This window comes from Notolepis coatsorum (assembly GCF_963971535.1).
Source record: "Notolepis coatsorum genome assembly, chromosome: 6".
NCBI lineage: Eukaryota > Metazoa > Chordata > Actinopteri > Aulopiformes > Paralepididae > Notolepis > Notolepis coatsorum.
Window position 1 is genome coordinate 95,931,492 of NC_140170.1, and position 18,847 is coordinate 95,950,338.

The window sequence follows — 18,847 nt, forward strand, 5'->3', positions numbered from 1 at the left end:
GCACATGGGGAGTAGAAGATAAATGTGTCCTTCTATCCTCGGATATTTTAAGAGTTGTGGTTAACTTAGTAAATAATATATTTGAAACGTAAACGTACAACGTCGGTTATTTTACTTGTACTGTATATAAAGTCTAGCCAACTTGAAGATTATTCCAGTTTTCCATTATGGTTCGAGCACAAAGGTAAGTTCAAGCCAAACGTATCAGGGAAAGCAACAATGTACTCACTTTGTGAGCTAGGCTAACTAACGCCACTGTAAATTATAAGTGATTCCAACTGTTATTTATTATGTGATATTTTCGATTCCTTCGTAGGCAAACTGTGGACTCATTCCTATAGCTATACGGTGTATCCCTATGGTTCGATTAAACTTTTGTGTTGGCACGTTCTTGATTGCATAGCTAATACACTACTTTCATTCAAACAGAGCAAAACGGAAGCCAAAACCGACAGCGCCACAATATGACGATGACGACCCTGAAGCCTTTAAACACATGCCTGTCCCAGATAAGGTAACGTTTTGTAGCCAATGTTTTCACAAATTAAAAATATAGGCCACGATACTATCGCAGCTTCACATACAGACATACAAAATTTGCAGAGGTACACACAGTCCTTGTATGAAGAGTTCATGCAGTCAAATTTGATCATGAAATAATCTCTCCAATGTCCAATCCCATGTTTGGTTTTTAGTGGTCAGGGCCACCTATTTGTTTACAGATTGCACCTTTTATAATAGCCTCTGCACATTTTATATGTTTTGATAGGCTTTAATTTTAAGGTCTCCTTTTTTATACACTTTTATTTTTAAGTGTATTTTTTCTATTGTGTATATATTGCAAACAATTTGGTCAGCACAGCAGGTTGCTTGAGAAAAAGGTTATTGACAATTTTGTACATATCGATAAGAAATGTGTGTCCGATAATAAAACATGAACTCATCAAGAATCAAGAGGTTTATTTGTCACATACATACCAGGGCATACAGTGAAATGCGGGTGGTCATGCCTGCATCGATTGTGCAAAATACAATAATAAAATGGGCATAGAACAAATAAAATGGGTAAGACACAAGATATGCATGGTAAAAAAGACATGCTAAGTTCCTGAGAAACTGGTTCCTATATACACTACTATACAATTTACAATTTTAACTCCTTAAAGTATCTAAACTATACTGCCCTGTCAAGGCAGACCGCAGTAACTTCCAAACAGTGAAACTGAGAAAAATGGTCATAGTCACCAAACACCCTTCCTCGCCAAATCCCGTTCCAGTAAAAGATCCCTCAAAAGGGAACTCAGAGCCGCTTAGAGCGGGACGCTCAGCCAATACTCATATAACAGGTTAATCGTTATATTTCGTATGGCTTATCGCGTCCCGCTCAAGCCTATTGAGATATGGGTTAGAGCGGACGCGAGACCCGACAGATGTACCCCCTGAGGACCCATAAGCCCACATCAAGGGGTGCGGGGAGCCCTGTCACCCCATCCTTCCTAACGAAGGGGGGGGCGCATTCAACTCCACCTGAGTGCGAACAAGAGGGAACTAGAACCCCTTGAACACACAGCACAGGCGGAACCACGTGTGACCTAACACACTGTGGCCCATACCCACACACTCCTGCTACCCTACCAAAGGACGGGAAGCAGGAAAGGCCACAGACCCCAGAACCGCCTGGGAGACAGAACCCCCGGTCATGTCCATGAGGTAAAACCTTACAAAGGGGCCCGGGGAGGACCATGATCTCTGCCAACGACGAGAGGGCCTACCTGGAAGAGGTCAAGGTCCTGGCGGGATGGTGCCAGGAAAACAGCCTCTCCCTGAACGTCAGCAAAACAAAGGAGATGATTGTGGACTTCAGGAGGTCGGGGGTCAAGGACTACAGCCCCCTCAGCATCGACAGGGCACCGGTTGAGAGAGTCAACAGCTTTAAGTACCTCGGAGCCTACATATCCGAGGACTTGACATGGACCACACACATTGACAGTGTTGTGAAGAAGGCACGACAACGCCTCTACTTCCTCAGGCGCCTAAGGAAGTTCCAAGTCAGTCAGAAGATCCTTAAGAACTTCTACTCATGTACAATAGAGAGCATCCTGACTGGCAACATCACCTCCTGGTTTGGGAATAGCACTGCACAAGACCGAAGCAGACTACAAAGAGTGACACGTTCAGCCGAACGCACGATTGGAGGGGGGCTCCCCACCCTCCAGAACATTTACAACAAGCGGTGCAGGGGCAAGGCTAAGAGAATCATTAAAGACTCCAGTCACCCGAACAACTGCCTCTTTGAACTGCTGCGGTCAGGCAAGCGATACCGGAGTCTCAAGGCGAGCACAGAAAGACTCAGAAGAAGCTTCTATCCACAGGCCATCAGGCTGCTCAACGAACAATGAACACTACACAACAACAACCATCAAACGCACATAGCACACACATCCACACGCACACACTCGCTTTAAACAAACACACTGTAGCACCCACTCCCCACACTTTATAGCACACACTCACTTTAAACAAACACACTGTAGCACCCACTCCCCACACTTTATATTTATTGATGAAGGATTACACTACAACTCGTACCTAAATTGTACCTCATCCCATTTCTGCTTTGCACTATATAGTATTGTACATTAGTACACTGCATAGTATTGTATATTTTATGGTAACTCAGTTACGTCTACTCTGCATCGAACATTGTACATATGTCTATACTGAACACTGTGACCTCATTTTCTACTTCTAATTTACATGCTATACTATGTTATTTGATACTATCTTGTCTAGCACAGTCTCTGGAGCGTAACAGTAAGAAGCATTTTGTATGAAAGTATTCTGTACTTCTGTATGACAACTATTAAAGAAACTTGAACTTGAGCCCTAGGATGGAAGATCGGAGATGCGCATACGCATCCTACAGGTCTATGGAGGAGAACCAGACCCCCACCTGACAGTGTTCAACAGGTAGGGACGATCCAAAAAATGCTGAACCTTCCCATGGGACAGGTCCAGCCTGGGTCTGACACCCCCCCCCCCCCCGATTTCTCAGGCACCAGAGAACACCGGGAGGAGAACGCCACGACGATGGCTTGCTTCGTCCACAGAGATTGGATCTCGTTGACCAGAGCTGTCACTGCTGGAGACCCTGACAATAGGGTCTGTACCAAACCCGAAAACGGGTGGGGTTGTGTAAACACAAGTCCCCGCCCCAGCGTTCTCTCCATCCACCTCGACATATGGTACTGCCGTAGTCATATGTGATGACACTCCCAACGCACCCGCCGCCATGTGGCGCAGGTCCGCCAGGAACTGTAGATAGTTGGCCCGGTCCCACCCGCTGTGCGTAGCCAACCCTGGAACCGTGCGAGCAGAGCGTTCCGTGTCGGGACATCTGACCCTGACACCACCCATGAGGCAATCGCACCCAAGGGGGGACCCCGACAGAAAGGGCCGGTTTGATATGGGGGGCTTTCTAGGTGAAAAAAGCCCCCCCACTGAACACCCCTCCAGAACATGCTGAGGAGTTGTTCTGCAGCCGGACATGCAAGGTGTAAGGACCCCATGGGTTCCTACACACCGTAGCCCTGCAGTGATATTAATTACTACCACCCAAATCACGCGTGCCTGCGAGACCACTGCCAATCTTTCAGGAGTGGGAGGCACCAACATGATACCTGGCCTGGCGAAGACGAGGCCGGGGAAGCCCGCACTGTGTGCCTCAAAAGGTTTCGAGCCCCCCTGCTGACGACACTTATAGTTGACAGACGTAACACCAGGCTCAACCAACACAGCTTATGGTGTGGGAGCCGCTTGACAGCACAACATTCTCACGGACAGACCCAGGCTCAGCCATCAACTGGGTGTCAGCCCCTGTCCCCATGAGAAGCGAAAAGTGGGGCCGCCCGCGCTTCAACGAAGGCACGCGGCCCGCAGCCAAAGGAAACAATCGGAGCCCACTTTTTCCGCTGGTGTTGGGGAAGGGAGTGATCGGAGAGCGGGCTGCTCGCGGCAGGACGGTGACTGCTTGTTGTTCAAGCCGAACCCATCCAACATGGCCGATCCCTCGGCCGCCAAGGCTGTCGGCCTTGTGGACACCTGTCGATTCAACGCCCAGTATACCTCCGGCGGGGGAAAACATGGCCGCCTGTCGAGGGCCTCGTCATCGCCGCTGACGAGGCCGTGCTCTCTCTTCTTCTGGCTGCGCGGTGTGGGGCCTAGGACAATACCGCTCGAGCTCCAGCAGAAGACCAAAATCCCCTGCGGAGAGGGGAACCCTGAGCGGTTATAGCTTGCGGCTGGGTCAAAGCTAATAACGTCAACAACCTCGCGCGATGTGTCTACGTCGGCTGGCCCTCAAGGCCCCGCCACCAGACACCATTTTCTAATCGCTGCCAATTCCATACCGTGGCGGTACAGGCTTTAGCAGCCCACCAGCCACTTGCCAGGCCGACCCACCCATGGCGTCGGCCGGGCGGGGCACTGTTTCAATATGTCAAAAGCAAAGGACTGATGTTAACATGGAGCAGCATTGGTGGTTGCAAACAGCAACCTCCACTGTGGTGTGCACCCTGAAAGGATTAAATGAATAAAAGAACAAAACCACAAAATACTGTAGAATGAGCAAACCCATATACACAACGTTAAGGGGAGGCGGACCAGAGCGAACTAGTCCCGCCTTCATTCAAAATATTCACAACAGCACACCAGCCCTAGCTTAGCCCATTTACCAAAAAAGGTAAACAAAGCCCCCCCCCCGCATACTCTCCCAATAGACACCGATTGACCGTCAGCATGCATGGTTGAGAGGAGAGAAAGCTGTAGCATAGACAGACCTTCTCATAGCAGAGTGACAGAACAAAACAGTAGCCCCTACACTACTACAGCCTAGCGTGAGGCGATGTGGAACCCAGATCAACAACCGCCTGCGCACAACACGCAACATGTTTACAATGTCGGCTGGACCCATAGCCCCACTACCCGACGCCAATGTGGATAGGAACTAGCCAGCTGAGCCCTAACCCGCCGTTAAGTCCCATCCTGCAGTAGTATAGCTCTACTGCTACACCGCCGAGCTCACGCATCGGCTCCCAGATGGGGACACCGTTCAACAGACCCCGCCGGAACACAAAGGTAACGTACCTGGCTAGGCTACCTAGCCACGGCCTACCCTGTTGTCAACCCATTTACCCGTAAATAGGACTCAGCAAAACCCCCACATCAGCTACCGACTGACCTTCATTGATGAACCGGGCAAGAGGAGGGAGAAGTGACAACATCTCACGGCGGAGACATTAGAACAGCGTAGCAGTAGAGTTCAGCATGTAGCATTAGTATTAGCATGTAGCTAGCATTAGTTGTTTAACAGCACGCTTGCAGGACCGTTTGGAACCCGTTCACCGCAGTGAACGTTCACCAAACCATCCCCCCCCTGGCGCCAACACACAACATGGTTGTGTAACAACAACCCAGCATTACTAACACTAATACCCGTGCCTAATGACACAGGGCTCACCGTTGTACAACCCGGCTCGATAGCCAACGTTGTACGCTGCACCTTGATCTGGCTGCCGACAGATGAGGAACATCAACATAGGCCCGTCGTGTCGCTGAAACATGCCTCGAAGATGCCAGGGGCACGCAACCCTCCGGTAAGCTTTCAACATTACGCAATTCCTCCAATCTTTTTCATACTACTAGTTATATAAGGTGCATTGCATCCAATATGATGGAACAAAAATAGAGGTAGGGTGTTTGGTCAGGGTTGTACAGTGCGATATATATGTCGCACGTGCGACACTGACGTCAGTCTGTGCGATGAAAGGATTGACTTCAATAGCACTGGTGCGATGGCCCGCTATCCACTTGGTACTTGTAGTCTTGTGCGATTAAATACAATGTCCCTTCTGCGTAAGACTCCATATATCAAACACCAAATCCCATAATCCCTAGCGAACAATATCCCCGCGAGTTGCGAGCTCAATGTACAGTGACTCATATCCGCTCGGCTCAGCTCACAACACGGCAGGACTCGTCTCAGCAGCAGTAGCGTTTGGAACGCGGACATTGAAACAGAGCTAGTGGATAGTCTTGTCGCGACCCAAAACAAATCCCTGCTGTTTTATTCGGCAACGGGTCAAATGCATATAACATGCTTTGCAATCCTCGCGTCATAAAGTCCAAAATGAACGTTACGTTAGCATGAGCTAACAACAAGCTGTTCATAGCCATATTTATATAGAGAGAACGGAGGGGGCAGACATTCTCCCTTCTCTGTGTGTGTGTGTGCGTTTGGAAAGATCACATGAAGTCAGACGAGTATATTATATTGATAGTAAATGTACTGAGGGTGGACAGATAATGTTGATATTTAAACATAAAAAATACAATACAAAATAAATGTATTCATGATCATGCAACATAAAACGGTTGCGTGTTGCGAGTTCCAAAACATTTAACTTAAAGTTTAAAGCTCAATATATCAAAACGTGGCACTTTACAGTGAACAGGAGGTCTATGTGTATTAAAAACAATAGATTGTTTTTCCTTTAAAAGTCTGGAAGAGGTCAAAAATAAAAATGTCAAATGATATTTCCGTTGCCTTTTTTGAGTTGATCTAAATGTTACTGATTGTGTTAAATGGGCTTATGTTATGATATCGTCTCATATCGATTGCAGGCACCTGCATCGTATCATTCATATCGTGGCATATATCAGCAAATATCGTATTGTTGTCCAAAGAATCTATATCGTATCGTGATGAAACTGGTGATTCCCACCCCTAATAGAGTCCATACACCCAACACCAAATCCCATAATTCCTTACACGTAACGTGTCTGGCTGTGTGACGTCAACTTGTCAGCATGAAAATGACAGCCAAACATGGCACTGCAACTAAATAACACAAATACAATAGGCACATTTGTGACTGTTACAAATATAACACATTTTATACTTGTGCTACAAGATTTTGGCCTGTGCTACAAAACGATCAACCTCTGTAGCACCAGTGCTATGTGCAAAAAAAGTTAACGTACAGCCCTGTGTTTGGTGACCATGACCATGGTCTTATAGGCTACGCCTCCATAGAGGCGGGACCCGGTCAGGTGTGGGTGTATAAGTTGTGTTCGTGGTGGTGTACAGTAGGTACAAGGAGATAAGGGGTATCTCAATCGGCTTGAGCGGGACGCGATAAGCCATACGAAATATAACTTTAAAGCCATTTTTCACTGTTTGGAAGTTACTGCGGTCTGCCTTGACAGGGCAGCATACTATACAGTACCTCCTCCCTTTAAAGTGACTTTCTATTTTTTAAAGTGACATTTTGTTTAAAGTGATTGTTTTAGCGGTTGCCGCATGTGTGTGTGTGTGTACTTGTGAGTGGAGAGTTCAGTGTTCTGATGAACTCATCATTGGGAGGTTGGTTATGTTCATTTGAACGTATGCATGATAAACAAATTAAACAACATGCTCGGGGCAATCTGTCAACACTTTGTGACCTTGGTTGTGTATTTGTTGCAATCAGTACTGATGTCGAAATGACAATAAAAATGGAACATCGCTATTGTCTGTTCTCCTCTTTTCTCACAGAAATCTGCAGATTACACAAAAGACAAGGTTGACGAGTTTCACGATGCAAAGATCACGGTAAGTTCCATAAGCAGTGATTATCTATTATTTATTGATAATTATTTTCCTCTCTCCATGACCTCTTATGCTTTGTTAACTCTTTGCCACAGAATCTCCTGGCCCGTGGTGTTAAAATGGACAGCGACCAGGAAGATATGGACGACGAGGTTAGTTAATGGGATTTCATCGGTCAGTGAGCAGAGCTCTTGTTTGCTTATAGAGCACTTCAGGAACACTAGCGGCACAGTTCCTTACACTGTCATAGGCAGGTTAATTTGGGCCGAGACCCAGTCCAAGCTCAGCTCAAAAACAATGTTGATATATCAAGAACTTTGAAATGTTTCCCTATGTCAAGGGGGGAAAAGTAGTTATGTGGTGCTTGTGCTTTTTACAGGAGGAAGTGATGGCACTTGATGATTCTGAATCAGAACAAGATGAGGAGGAAGAAGAGGGGGAGGCGGTGGAGGCGGAAGAGGAAGAGGGGACAGACATGGAGAGTGATCTAGAGGAGAAGAAGGAAGATGGTAAAATGAACATGAACTCACTGTTGATTGATTTATTATTATTATCAATATTAATAATTTATATATATATATATTTTTTTTTACAGTTGAGAAGCCTGTCCTTATTAAGTGTATTTGTGTTGTCTCTCCTAGGTCTCCCCAGTGACCTGGCCTGGGGAAAAAAGAAGGATATGTTCTATGACTCCGATTATGTGGCTGTCAGTAAGTATCCTCTCACCGCAACCCATGGCATTGAGATAAAACATGATAATGATACTGGTATCGGGGAAACCGTCCCGTACCAAGCTAAAACTATGATGCTGGTATCAGGAAACCGTCCCGTACCAAGCTAAAACTATGATGCTGGTATCAGGAAACAGACCCGTACCAAGCAAAAACTATGATACTGGTATCAGGAAACAGACCTGTACCAAGCAAAAACTATGATACTGGTATCAGGAAACAGACCCGTACCAAGGTAAAACTATGATGCTGGTAACAGACCCGTACCAAGCAAAAACTATGATGCTGGTAACATGCTTGTACCAAGCTAAAACTATGATGCTGGTAACAGGTAACGGGCCCGTACCAAGCTAAAACTATGATGCTGGTATCGTGTAACAGGCCCACACCAAGCTAAAACTATGATGCTGGTATCGTGTAACAGGCCCACACCAAGCTAAAACTATGATGCTGGTATCAGGTAATGGGCCTGTACCAAGCTAAAACTATGATGCTGGTAACCGGCCCACACCAAGCTAAAACTATGATGCTGGTATCGGGTAACGGGCCCATACCAAGCTAACACTATGATGCTGGTATCAGAAAACAGTCCGGTACCAAGCTAAAACTATGATGCTGATAACACGCCTGTACCAAGCTAAAACCATGATACTGGTATCAGGTAACTGGCCTGGCCCGTACCCGTACTAAAATTATGATACTGGTATCAGGTAACAGGCCCATACCAAGCTAAAACTAAGTCTCGGTAACAGACAATCCAATACCAAGTCCAATCTGTAATATCTCATTTATTACAACAACATTTTGGCACATAGAGGCATATTAGATCTCTCTAAGAACTGTCAAAGAAACGCTTGTCTTCGCTCGTTTTGGATCTGTTCAGCACACAGAGCATCTGCTATGTGAGAACAGACGGAGATATCTCCTGTAGCAATAACAAGCTTCTCTAAAGTTGTCAGGAGAATCTGTATAATTTATAGTGACGTGATGAAAGTACCTTGCACCTATGATTGGCTAACTTGTGCATGAGTATGAATTATGTGCACTTGGAAGGTTATACGATGGAGAAAGTGGTGCTAGCTAGCCAATGAAATAATTCGATGCAGAACAGGAACGCACAAACACATTCACTTAGGAATGTTCCTTGTCCTCCCATAGAAGACATTTTCAGTACAAAGTACTGGATCAGGTCAGATGCAGAGAGACAATGATTTTGTTGCCAAGAGAGCTACAGGCTTTGCATTGCTTTGCTTTGCTTCCACACAGAGATAAATTAGATTCTCTTCTCAATAATTTTTGTCCAGTGACCCCAAGATAATGGAGCAAGTCTTTTCAATAAAAGTAATGAGTCCGGTCAGTGCTTGGTATCATCCGGAGTTGGTATATCGGCACTAGAGAAGTAGGGATGCACCGATTTGAACATTTTAACCAATACCGATATATTAATATTAACATTTCTGTTATGGCCGATAAACGATATTACCATTGTCGATGTGATCTGTATAAATAACACGTGTTTCTATGGTAATCAAATACTAAAACAATGTTGTTGGCCCACAATCTTGTGCTGCTTCATTGTCACATGCAAGTAACTTTACCCAAATAAACTCTGCATGGCCAAAAGGAGAAGAACATGTATAATGGCAGCTAGATGGAGAACTAATCATCAGTTGTCCACACTGGCCCAGTTTTTCTCATCGGATCGATGCAATCAATAAAGAAAATCACTATCACCAGCCGATATGTTTCTTGATGTATATTTGCCCAGTTTTGCTCATCGGACTGATTTATGACAAAATCACTATCATCAGCTGATACCAATGTATCATGCATCCATATAAAGAAGTGTTATCGGTGCATCCCTAAGGCTGCGGTTACACACAGGGCTATTTTCGTTTCGTTTTCAAAGTCCGTTTCGCTTTCCAGAACGCAACGTAATGGCAGTCAAGTTAGACATTGGTTTTGCCTCCTGAGCACAGACTCAGTGATGTAGTACAATGCCAAAGCAGTAGGTGGCAGTAGGTGGCGATTGAATGGATGTAAACTTTATTTAACAGATTGCAGAATGGGTACAATACAATACGGCTCAATACAAACAATTGTTAACACTTTGAGCGCCACGCCTGGTTTTCCTTTTTACCGGCTGAATGCCACCATCGGCGCCAATGTTAACGTTAATATCGCCTAATCTATGTTTTAAATTATTAAATTATGTGTCTAATCTGCCCATCGCATTATCAAAGACTATTTTCCAGTCAGTGCTGTCAAGGCAGATTGTTTTTTTATCGCGTCGTTTCCGTTTCAGAGCAGTTAGAAAAGCCCCCGTTTTGATATAAAAAACAGCTAATTCTGGAGCATTCTATGAAAATCGTCTTTTAGTGGAATATTCCACAACGTTGATATTCGTCGGCCTTTTTATGAATCGTTTTCAAATAAACGCTAGATGATCAATATTATACGTACACGCAAGCACATTACGGCCGCGCACGGATAATCGCCTCGTTGATTTCCTCTCTGACTTTTACAGTGAAACCGAAAGAAGACATTTCACAAAACAGCCTATATCTTCATCAAACTTACTCTGATTATCCTAACACTGATAACATAGAGTCCTTACCTGACATCAGATGGTATCCAACTGGTATATTCCAATTCCTGATCACCATTCGAAAAAATCGATACGTGTATGGATCCAACGCGATACTGTAGAACTCCATGATCAGCGGGGATCTGAGGTTCCAGAATGAACTGTGGTAACCCCGGCTGGATCAGTGAACTGGAAAATGTGGAGTACCGGATTTTTTTCCCTATTCATTTTCATTGAGTCCATTCCAAAATCACTTATGTCATCTGGGAGACGACAGGGGGCGCTTTTTTCCACAGTGATCGCCGGCGCCGCTCGGCTATACTCGGGTAGGCTCGGGTGATGCAATAATTTTTCAGATCGCTAAAAATCCGAGAAATCTTGTGAGTGGCATTCAACGTCACTATTAAAAACCCGAGATATCTCGTGAGTGGCACTCAAAGTGTTAAGGGAATGCAGACTGTTGTAGCTTGGACTGGGCTCCTTATAACAATAACTTAACAACACATGGTAGCCAGAGCTATTCTGGACAGCTCTGCTGTAAACACTGGAAATAACCGTGCAGGTCTCTACTGCGCATGGGCATTGGGCAGAACGGCTCCGTATCCGGCTCACGCAGATTACATGGCACCATTGTCTGCGAGTATCCAAAACGGAAACACAATTTCAGCGTTGCCAGTAGGACGACGCGTTATCCTGCCAAAACAGCGTTTCTTTTTAACTTGGACAGCAAACGTAATCATTCAGCAACAGAAACGTTGCTGTATTCACCAGTGTAACCAGCCCCTAAGATGAGTGCTTTATGTGGGCCTGTCACTACTTGTGTTTTTTTTTTATTGCAGAAGGGAGAACTCAGGAAGAGGTGGAAGCTGAAGACCAGGAGGAGGAAGAAGAGGCTAAGAACATTCAGAGACGTTTAGCTGCCAATCTCAGTGAGGAGGACTATGATCTGAACATTTTCCAGGTCTGAGCATAACCTAACTCCTGTCTCCATTTCATATTAAACTCATTTTAGTCACGATGCATCTTCTGTTAGCCTTACTTTGCTTTCTATTGATTTAGTTATTTGAGGTTTTGTTGTTTGCATGTCTGTTGTCTAAATGTAGGAATTGGCTGCAGAGGAGAAGGATGGGGAGAAGAAAGTGGAGCAGGAGGAGAGGATTGTGAAAGACTTGAAGGAGATGTCTAAGAAGGAGAAGATGAAGCTTCTGAAGAAGGAGTCACCAGAGCTGCTTGAACTCATCCAGGACTTCAAGGCAAAGGTAATACACAGCTCTAGATACGGAGCAGGCCAAATATTTTACACTTAATTATTGTAGGATAACTTTCATAGTAACTCCCCATCGCAGACGTCTTGGTCAGCAAAACGTGATTGTAGTCAACTAACAGGTTACAACTGTGGTGGCCGATGAGCTGTGTTGGCATTGTGCCATATTGGTTGACACACCGTGAGAATACTAGAGGTGTAACGATACACACGTTTTCGACGATCGAATCCCGATAGGTGGCAGTATCGCCTACCTTTTGAACTGGGCTAGTTTACTGTGGGGAAGGGGGTTGCTCACTCACTGCTGGCTACCACTAGCCTACGGACTGTCTATGCAATGGGGAGTAAAATATTGGAGATTATTATGAAGAGGACAAAACTAATGGAGGATAAGGTGCATTTTCACCAGACTACATTGGACTCAGCACTTCTGGTAAATCATAAAAATACTATAGTCAAACCGGCCGAGCATGTAACATCTGTTCACGACTCTGCTGTAGTCGCCGACACTAGAGTTGAGAGCACTCCAGACTAGGGCCTAGACGAGCGAACTATTGGAGATAGATTATTATGAAGAGGACAAACGGTGACGATCCATCCATAGCATAAGGTGCGTTTTCACCAGACTATGTTGGATTCTAGTATTTTCAAACAGGCTGTTTGGATGTAACGATAACGTTATCTGTTGGGCGCTGCCAGGGCCAACTAACGTTATTTATTGTTCTGACCCAAGACACTTCGGAGCAAGAGTGAACAGGGTTTTGGCGGACCTGCTGACAAAGGTAGCGTCTATTTTACCGAACCCCAACATAAAACATGCCTTTGTAATGATCCCAGAAAACGACCCCGCGAAAGGAACCCCCCCATGGTATGAGAATCATTCTACTATGGTCATGTTACCTTTGACCTGGAAATAATATAGGTGACAGGCAAGCAACCCGCATGAAATGCGCATATGCATACAAAACACGTCATATCTCGCGTTCCAGAAAACGGAACTGGATTATTTTGAAACGGGACGATTTTTAGCATGGGACAGCGCAGGAACGAAGGTATGTAGAACTAACAGTTTTTTTCCCTGTTGGAGTATACATATTTCCTTTCAAATGAGCCATACTATTGTCTCCATAGCTATAATATAGAATATACGATGGGTCTGCAAACATCGTGAAAATTGCCAAAAAAAAATGGCGCCAGGGAGTACAGATAGAAAAACAGCGTGGCAGTTAAAGAGTACTCTACAAAGCTCTAATTGTATACGTTATATAAATACTACACCGTTTAGTTTGTCTCCGGAAAATACAGATTTTATTTAAAGTTGTAACATAAAAATAGGGAAACAATGTCCAGGCACGCACTCCAGGTGTTTCCAAATTTATTGGTTGTTTATTGGTTGTAAACAATGAAAATGTGCCTTTTTTAAAATGACGTTAACCATACCATACGACCAGTTCAGCTAAGGTCTGCTTGGCATCTCATATCTTGGTTAAAGAACACCAACCAAGTGAAGAATGAGAGATGGAGAATCGACTATATTTAAAAAGGTCGATACACTGTGCAATTGCAATACATTTGCAATTTATTGTACACCCCTAGAGAATACTATGAATTACAACTTCAAGAAGCAACTACTCCTGGGCGGCCGGGTAGCGCAGCGGACTAAGCGTCTGTCTACCACCGCAGAGACACTGGTATCGAATCCGGCTGTCAGCTGTGCCTCCGGCTTGGCCGGTCGTCATACTGACAGAATTGGCAGTGTCAGCGGGTGGGAAGCCGGTGGGTGGTATCCTGGTCGTTGTAAACAGCGACTCCTACAGGTCGGTCAGGGTGCCTGCACAGCAAGGGAAGGAACTGGTGATGGTAGTCCGCGCTGTCAAGTGAAAAGAGGCTGCTGGCTGTCTCCTATGTATCAGAGGAAGCATCTGATAGACTTCAGGGCTCCCTATACCAGCAAGTAGGGGGAAAATGCGCGCAATGACCAGGAGGGGGGAATTGGCATAACCGTTAGTCCAGGTTTCCATACCAACATGTGATTTATTGGATGATTTTTGCAGCTTGCAGAACTGAAGGATGAGCTGCAGCCCCTTGTAGAGATGGTCAAGGATGGAGGGATCCCCGCTGGCAAGGTGAACCCCTCAAGTTCCTACTTGCTATTTGCTCTCAATGGCAAATGCATCTAAATGATCCTAATGTCAAAATGTGCTCATTTTCACAGGTTGCCAACTACATCAAGACAAAGCAGCAGCTCTATCTGAAGTAAGCCTCATTCAGAATTTGGAATGTTATTATTTCAAGTGTGTATTAAAAAGTAATTTATTGGGGCGCCCTCGTGGCGCACCGCATAGTGCCTCGCACACCTATTCGTTGCTTGTCTTTCCCGCCTCCTCTCCCGTTCATCCTCTCCTCTGTCGGTCATGTCTGACCATGAAAAAGCAATAAATGCTCAAAAAAATTATAATTTATTCACAGAGCATCTACTAATGATTCTTTCTCCTCACAGCTACTGCACAAACATCAGTTTCTACTTGGTCCTGAAAGCGAAGCGAATCCCCGCTCACAACCACCCTGTGATAGAAAGACTGCTCACCTATAGAAATGCAAGTTGATGTATCCTGGTATATAACTGCTGATGTTTGTGTATCTGGCTTTGGTTGCAAACTTCACCCTGGACAAAACAATCAATCAACAATCAAAAAACGTGGCTGTTTTACTTTAGATTGTACAGTATACAATCAGAATTTTGTGGTGGAAAGTAGCCGAAGCTGAATAACTTACTCAGTCAAAAGAGACCTGATTAATACAGTTTATTAACTCAGTCAAAGTATCAATACAAATAGTCAAGAGTATGGCTGGATGACTCAACGAAGTGACTAGCTAGGACACCAGGAATGAGAGAGCCCCCACCGGATCTTCAACATCTTTATACCTACAAAACTGAACAGGCCGGGGTGGGGGCCATAGATAAGGGTGTCATGACATTTTGGGGAAAGGTGGGGGAGGGTTTGTTGGGGTTAAGAATGAGGGATGATGGTAGGAAAGGAAGATGGGTGAGGGAGATCAAAGAGAGGTGGGGGAAGGTAGTTTTAGCTCCCACACTTTCAATGTGTGAATTGCATGTCCTGTCATTGTGAGAGAGGTCTTTCCTTCTTGTAACAGAACTGGCTAGCAGAGATGCTCTGGCTGATTAGCCTCTGAACGTCTCCCTGCAGATGATCAATGACCTGAGTGCTGTCGATGCGCGGCTTGAACCACAGCTCCGTCCGCTGCTAGCGGGACAACGGAAGGACAAGGTCACAAGGAAGCCGGCGGAAGGCAAGCAACCTGGAGTCTCCAGCAAGAAGGGCAAGGTGAGATATTTTGCTTGTTAATTTGCATTAATATTGTCTGGACGGGCTAAGTTTAAGTGTGGGACACATCTCAAATAATAATATTTCTGATTATCTGTTCAAATGACACCTTTTTTGGAGTTTGCCGTTTTACACTGAATTGGTGACCGACTTTGTGGGCTCATAAAATGTTTTTGTTTGAGCTATTACAGTAAATAAATTTTTTTATTTAAATGTATAGCTTATAGCTCTGAATCTGAAAATGTACCTAATATCCCAGTAAAAATAAGAGTTGTGTATCTCTGGTGTTCATCTTAATATTTACAAATCTAAACTCGACTAACATTATGTGAAATCAATTTTAGGGTGGATTTAAGGGGAATTAGTCATGACATGCGCAGTAGCCCTCATTTACATGACGCGACAGGGTTTCTGCCATGTTGCTAACGTGTACCGCTTCCCCTTGTTGACGCTAGGTGTCTGGAGAGCCAGGACCTGTGGCGGCGGAGGACTCCGAGTCTGACCTGGACGAGGAGGCTGCCCTGCTCTTCTACAGAGGAGTGCAGGACAGACTGAAACTAAAGAGGAAGGGTATAACGGAACCCGAGGGGTGAGCTTGATTTGTCTGTAAGAGTATGTAGAGAAAAGGAGATGGAAAGGGTCTTAAATGATAAGGCCAATGTTGTATAAAAGCATTATATAAAATGCATGATCTATGAAAAGAGCAAAACCTACAATGCATTTATTCTACGTATAAAGTCCATCCAGCCAACACCAGATTATAGATCATATCCAGAAGTCATATAATTCCAAAAACTGTTAAACAGAAGTCGGAGCCGTACTGTTTACTTTGGTCAGTATAATTCATCATTACGATGAATGCAGGCATTGTACATTTTCCTTGAACTACTGTATAAAGTGACTGTGATTGCGTCGATTCTGCCTGAACCGGAACTACTTCCAGAGCAATCACTGTCACTTCATTAAGTAGTTCCAGGAAAAAGTGCAATGCCTGCATTCATCATGGTGATGAATTATACTGACCAAAGCGAACAGTACGGCTCTGTGACTTAAAAAGAAAAGTTCTACGAGATATAATCTGGTGTCAGCTAGATGGACCATGCTTCAAAGTTTGATTTTTCATAGGCTATGCTGACGATAAGAGAAATGTAATTACACCGGTCTTATCCTTTATTGTGGGAGGGGATCTGATGTCTCCTGTGCTCTGGTTTCAGACTGGAGGAGGGTGGAGTCCAGGAGTTGGATCCAAATGCTAAGAGAGGAATCACCTACCAGGTACTGTTCTAACAGTATACACAATGAGATGAAGCAGACAGCCATTCATTATTTTATTTATTGCATTCATTTCTGTACAGTATGTATTTATTCCTGTATTATCACTGACACAATCCCATCAGGGTCGATATTCAATACAAGGCATAATCGGATCAGAAAATAATTCTTTGATACATTCAGTTGCGTCTCTCGTGTCGGCTTTCTTGAGAGCTGCATAATCGTCCTAACCTTCGACCCATCAGTCTGATCGCATTATGCTCGTTGTCATTCTAACAGATGGCCAAGAACAAAGGGCTGACGCCAAAGAGGAAGAAGATCGACAGGAATCCCAGAGTGAAGCACAGAGAGAAGTTCAGACGAGCCAATATCCGCAGAAAGGGCCAGGTTAGTAAAGACAGGGGGCCTTCCTGGGACTATTTTAAAGAGATTTTCTGCTGTCAAAATGAGGTACAAGTACCACCTGAAGGTTTTCATTCTTAGGAAATCATTATATTCAAACGTAGTTGAAGGCGATGGCTTATCTTCAGATCTGTTTACAAAAAATGTAAAGCAGTCGGCTGTGTTTTTGAGATTGTTTTCCAAAATGGGACAGTTGGCTTCTTTGGAATGACATTCAAAAATAGAATTGACAACTTACATCTCGGTAAATAAATCAAACGCATTTCAACAGTTTTACATTATAAGGTCACTATCCATATTTTCCAGGTTCGGGAGGTTCGTCGGGAGGAGACGAGATACAGTGGAGAGATGTCTGGTATCCGTGCTGGAGTCAAAAAGAGTGTCAAGCTTAAATAAACCCTGTTGCAGAATATAGGACAAATCACACTCTGCTCAGCATGACCACCGGAGCAACATGTCGTGGAGCAACAGTCAACCATCCCAATGGATTGAAAGAGATTTAATTATATGACTGCAGGCAATCTGCTGTGTTAAAGACATTTAACCAGATCTGTTGTTAAAAATACATTTAACAAGAAATGTTTTTTTTCTTTTTTTTAAAGATTTATTTTTTGGCGTTTTATCGCTTTATTTCTACTGGGCAGTCCAGTAGGGAGAGACAGATGAGGAATGGGAGACAGAGTGGGGGGGAAGACATTCGGCAAATAACGACGGGTTCGGGAGTCGCGGCTGAGCGCGCTATGTGGTTCACCACTGGGGCGCCCACAAGAAATGGTTTTAACTACTCAAAATATTTCTCGTAATGACATTTACACTTGATTTGATGTGAATAAACATAATTTCAAGCATCATCATGTGTGTTTTTGGACAACTTGCATACCGCTAGGCCTCCTCACAACATGACTTCCAGGAGCGCCTTTTGTAGAACATTAAAATGGAAGGTAGAAGGCAATATGTTTCTTAGAAGACACAAGATGACGTATAGTAATTATGCTAAGTATTGGCTGAACACTATTAGAAGACATGTGCACACAAGCCATATTAGCGGAACATAAGCAAAGGTAGAGGTGAGATCGTTGATGGGTTTCTTTAGCGACATTGCTGGTAGACGTGAAGCCAGGAGGGATGAACTATTGGTAAGTCTCAGTTCATTCACAATTGTGATCAGTGTGAGAAATTGTTCTCTAATCGTATTCAATACATAGCTAGAGTAGCTTTGGGGAAATAAGGCGCTTTAAGTGGAACATTGTGGTAGGTGTACACTTCTCAGTTTGGTAATTTAAGTCCGACTGCGTTGATTGTGTTTCATTCAAGCATAAATTGAAGCGTCTTTATGCGTGGATTGTGGATGTGAATTATGACATCTGAATCTGTGGATTGTTGAATTGTATCATTGTCACTCACGTTATTGTGATATTGTAACTGGGATTAAAATGTCTGAGGAGATGCGCTGTATGACGGATTTGATGACGTGGACGTGACTTGAAAAGAGTGAGCAATTGCAAGCCTTTGACGTTTTGATGAATGCATTTGAGAAAATGCATTTCTGTTCAAGCACTAATCTGATGAACAAGAGTGTGATGAACATGACTGGTG

The 18,847-nt window shown here is 44.3% G+C and overlaps 1 protein-coding gene across 2 annotated transcripts; it reads left to right on the forward strand.

Annotated features, from left to right (window-relative positions):
* utp3 (UTP3 small subunit processome component) lies at nt 1–18,673 on the forward strand. 2 transcript variants are annotated; one of them, XM_084317616.1, is made up of 16 exons: nt 1–184; nt 430–514; nt 7,595–7,651; nt 7,744–7,800; nt 8,028–8,157; nt 8,290–8,358; nt 11,806–11,927; nt 12,070–12,225; nt 14,285–14,356; nt 14,446–14,486; nt 14,731–14,827; nt 15,440–15,577; nt 16,033–16,166; nt 16,792–16,852; nt 17,129–17,236; nt 17,558–18,673. In XM_084317616.1, exons 1-16 carry the CDS (start codon nt 168–170, stop codon nt 17,645–17,647), a joined length of 1,434 nt encoding a protein of 477 aa, XP_084173742.1. In that variant the 5' UTR covers nt 1–167; the 3' UTR covers nt 17,648–18,673. The 2 variants fall into 2 exon arrangements, with proteins under 2 accessions (XP_084173742.1, XP_084173741.1); XM_084317615.1 differs by having other exon boundaries at nt 17,129–18,673.
* The last annotated feature ends 174 nt before the right edge of the window (nt 18,674–18,847 follow it).

Coding starts and splice junctions, on each gene's coding strand:
- utp3 (XM_084317615.1), top strand. Junction 8,158..8,289: donor AGAGGAGAAGAAGGAAGATG/GTAAAATGAACA, acceptor TGTCTCTCCTAG/GTCTCCCCAGTGACCTGGCC. Junction 16,167..16,791: donor GGTATAACGGAACCCGAGGG/GTGAGCTTGATT, acceptor CTCTGGTTTCAG/ACTGGAGGAGGGTGGAGTCC.